The 3,962-nt window shown below is 37.8% G+C and overlaps 1 protein-coding gene across 1 annotated transcript in view; it reads right to left on the bottom strand.

The window, feature by feature from the left end:
* Positions 1-3,962, bottom strand: part of col28a1b (collagen, type XXVIII, alpha 1b) — a 22,462-nt gene that overhangs the window by 8,330 nt on the left and 10,170 nt on the right. Inside the window, exons 11-20 of the mRNA XM_016574199.1 lie at positions 3,289-3,342; positions 2,749-2,817; positions 2,054-2,122; positions 1,906-1,974; positions 1,608-1,676; positions 1,455-1,523; positions 954-1,022; positions 802-870; positions 631-702; positions 463-531 (exon numbers count right to left, since the gene is read on the bottom strand). Of these exons, the coding sequence (XP_016429685.1) occupies positions 463-531; positions 631-702; positions 802-870; positions 954-1,022; positions 1,455-1,523; positions 1,608-1,676; positions 1,906-1,974; positions 2,054-2,122; positions 2,749-2,817; positions 3,289-3,342 (678 nt within the window). The remainder of the gene's footprint in view (positions 1-462; positions 532-630; positions 703-801; positions 871-953; positions 1,023-1,454; positions 1,524-1,607; positions 1,677-1,905; positions 1,975-2,053; positions 2,123-2,748; positions 2,818-3,288; positions 3,343-3,962) is intronic.

Genomic DNA, 3,962 nt, shown 5'->3' on the forward strand with positions numbered 1-3,962 from the left:
AGTTTGGTCCCATCATGCTAACGTGACAGTCAGGATTCATGCAGCTGTAAGGTTTTCTTTTTCTTTTGTTTTTATTCGCGATCTTTACAACACGCATTACATTACGTATTTCATGGCACACTCGTTTTATGCGTATTTGGCGCCACCTATTGTTGTGGGTGTATTATTGACATGTCAAAGTCTAGACCCTGAATATAAGACGACCGCGTTTTTTCAGATGTATTTCCAAGAAAAAAACATCGTCTTATATTCGGGTCAATACGGTAATTTGCGTTCTGAAGATTAATAAAGGTCTTATGGGTATGGAACAACACGAGGGTAAGTAATGACAGAATTTTCATTTTTTGGGTGAACTATCCCTTTAAAGTGAGATTGCCTCCCCTTTAGATCCTGTAATGCATACAATAATGTTTTAAGCTTCAGTTTTGTCTGAAGAATCAATAGAGCACATCCATACATTACCTTCTCTCCAGGCATGCCTCTTCCTGGAGGTCCGTCTTGTCCTTTGGGTCCTGGTAAGCCTATATTACCCTAAAGTAAACAAGATATTTTACAGTATATTATAAGATATTGAAGATTTTTTTTATGTAAAGCTATCCCTCACTAACATGCCATTAAGAGCATTCTGACCTTTGCTCCCATGGCTCCATCTTCTCCTGGTACACCTGCCTCACCAGGTAAACCTCGTAACCCAGGTTCACCCTACGGCATCAACCCATAAATACAACTCTGATTTCACTATTTGATACTTTATTCTGTTCTTTCATGTCATGTAACAGCTTAGTTGAAATGACAGCTCACTTTGGGTCCTGGTTCTCCAATTCCTCTTTCTCCAGGGGCTCCACGTTCTCCAGGGAAACCCTGTTCTCCCTGAGAGGAAACAAAACCAAAACACAGTGTAGATAGATAGATAGATAGACAGACAAATGGATGGATGGATGGTGCAGTTTTACCTTTGGTCCCGTGAGTCCTGTCCCAGGATACCCTCTTTGACCAGTAGGACCAGCTGGTCCCTGATTCCCCTTTAGATATAAAGATAAAGGTGACAATTAGGAAAAGAAGTGGTGGGCTTGGGTCTTCTGGTGGTTCGTCAGAATTTTTTCGTGGTTACTAGTGTCTTCTGGGTGATTTCTAGGATAGTTCTAGTGGTTGCTTGGGTCTTTTGGGTGGCTAACTGGACATTTCTAGTAGTTGCTAGAAAGAGGTTTTCTAGTAGTTGCAAGTGGCTCTATTTGCATGTTTCCATTCATTTAGAAAAGTAATAGCACACTTCTTCCAGCAAGCTGCATGATTTCAGGTATCATTCGTGTCTGTATCACAAACCATGCATGTTGTTTAGGGTTTAATCAGATGATTATGATCACTAGAAATAGTGAAGCTTGTGTCAGCTACTGTAGCACCACTAGTACAGCAATATTGGTATCAAAATGCAAAACCAGAAAAATAACAAATACTTTCTCTCCTTGAATCCCCCTGCCAGGCATTCCTAATGGTCCAGGTGATCCAGTAGGTCCTGCATCGCCCTACAAGGATGCATTCAGGGGCTAAATTAAATGCATAATGGGCTTATACATAGACAAGTAAGGTCTCACACAACTGTGACATACCTTTTCACCTTTAATTCCATAACCTGGGGCTCCACGTCCACCTGTAGCACCGACATATCCACGGTCACCCTAAGACACAAACACAATAATACATTCAAAAGTGATATATAAATGTCTTTGTTCACACGACCATTAAAGGGAAATAATAACATAGAGGTCTGAGCTTAAGCATAAAGGTACTTTATTGGCATCATTGGTTCCATGGAGATCCTTTAACATGCATGGAACGTTTCCATTCCACAAAAGGCTCCTTATAATATTTAGATTATTAAAATGTTCTACAACTAAAGCTGCTCACCTTGGGCCCAGGAAGTCCTTCGCCTGGAGCTCCTGGGTTCCCATGTGCTCCTGGTAAACCTGGAGGACCCTTCATTGATGCATGTATCATTATGTCATTATAATCTATAGATGCATGTTTAAAAGTCATATAAGCTGTTTTTACTTACAGGTTGTCCTGGCTGACCTATGCCGATCTGACCAGGAAGACCTGGTCTTCCTGGGTTCCCTTTGTCTCCCTAGAATAACCACACCACAAGTACGTTTAAGAGATCTCAAAAACTGAATAAAATACACTGCATGAGGTTCTTACACTGTGATGTGGAAAAGAACAAACGAAATCCTCTGGAACAAGAAAGTATCTCATTATAACTTATTTTGGCTATTGATAAAAGCCTCCAAGTCAAAACATCCCATAGAAAAGAAAAATCGCTAATGATATCTCTTTTTATACTGTAGTAAAACAGTAATATTGTGAAATATTATTACAATTTCAAATAAATGTTTTATATTTTAATATATTTTCAAATGTAATTTATTCCTGTGATGCAAAGCTGAATTTTCAGCATCATTACTCCAGTTTTCAGTGTCACATGATCCTTTAAAAATCATTCTAATATGCTGATTTGCTGCTAAAGAAACAATTATTATTATCCTCATACAGTTGTGGTGTGTAATATTTTTGTGGAAATTGTGATACATTTTTTCAAAATTTTTTGATGAACAGAAAGTTTGAAGAACAGCGTTTATTTGAAAATGGAAATCTTTTGTAACATTATACGTCTTTACTGTCACTTTTGATCAATTCAATGCATCCTTTCTAAATAAAAGTATTCATTTCTTTTAAAAGTCCTGAGAAGTTTACCTTTGGACCAGGAAATCCCACTCCAATATCTCCCGGTGGGCCAGATGCACCAATCGGCCCTCGATCACCCTAGGAACAATCTGAAGGTCATTGATTCATTTGGATCTTCATATGAATTTAAAGTTCATGCAAATTTAAAGCTGATTTATTTTCTGCTAAATCTCAGTCATCCTGGGTACATGTAACATTGCTACTTTTACTTTAAGTCTACTATGAGCATGAGGTATGGTGAAAGGGTTCAGTACATGTTTTCTCTCATGTATATTCCAACTGACATTTACAGAGCATAAAGGCACCCGTTGTGTCTAACAGTTTAGGGTTTTTTGCATTTGAATGTGCTATTATATATTTGTCAGATTTTCAAGGCACTCTTTGTTAAAGATTCCTAGCCAAACACGAAAGGCAAAAGATCTGCATTTAAACCGACATGGAAACATCTCTAAAATGTCATTCTTTACTACCAGATCTCTGTCTCTATTTAAGTCACAAATATCAGTTACAGACGTCTCACTGGCAAGGAAATAGAAGATATGATCCTACTTTAGGTCCTGCTGGACCCTCATGTCCCTGGTCTCCTGCAAGCCCTTTCAGACCCTGGTGAAATCATGAAGAAATAGGTTGAAATTTATGTTGAAATTTTACTAAAGGTATAGTTCAGCCAAAAAAATGATGTAGATGACTTTGTTTCTTCATCTAAACAGATTTGGACAAATTTAGTAATGCATCACTTGCTCAGCAATGGATCCTCTGCAGTGAATGGGTGCCGTCAGAATGAGAGTCCAAACAGCTGATAAAAACATCACAATAATCCAACAAGTAATCCACACCACTCCAGTCCATCAATTAATGTCTTGTGAAGCTAAAAGTTGTGTGTTTGTAAGAAACAAATTCATCGTTAAGATATTTTAACTGCTAAACTTTTGTTTCTGGCTAAAATAGTCCATAATTCCATAATTTATAATAACACTAAAACATTTTTGCTTGTAAACAGTGCTTTGAAGTTAAAAATTCCTTAATGATGGATTTGTTTCGTACAAATAGACAGCTTTTCACATCACAAGACATAAATTGATGGACTGGACTGGAGTCATGTGGATTATTTGTGGATTATTGTGATGTTTTTATCAGCTGTTTGGACTCTCATTCTGACGGCACCCATTCACTGCAGAGGATCCATTGGTGAGCAAGTGATGGAATGATACATTTCTCCAAAG

Source organism: Sinocyclocheilus rhinocerous, unplaced genomic scaffold, assembly GCF_001515625.1.
Source record: "Sinocyclocheilus rhinocerous isolate Xijiao unplaced genomic scaffold, SAMN03320098_v1.1 scaffold1735, whole genome shotgun sequence".
Taxonomy (NCBI): Eukaryota; Metazoa; Chordata; class Actinopteri; order Cypriniformes; family Cyprinidae; genus Sinocyclocheilus; species Sinocyclocheilus rhinocerous.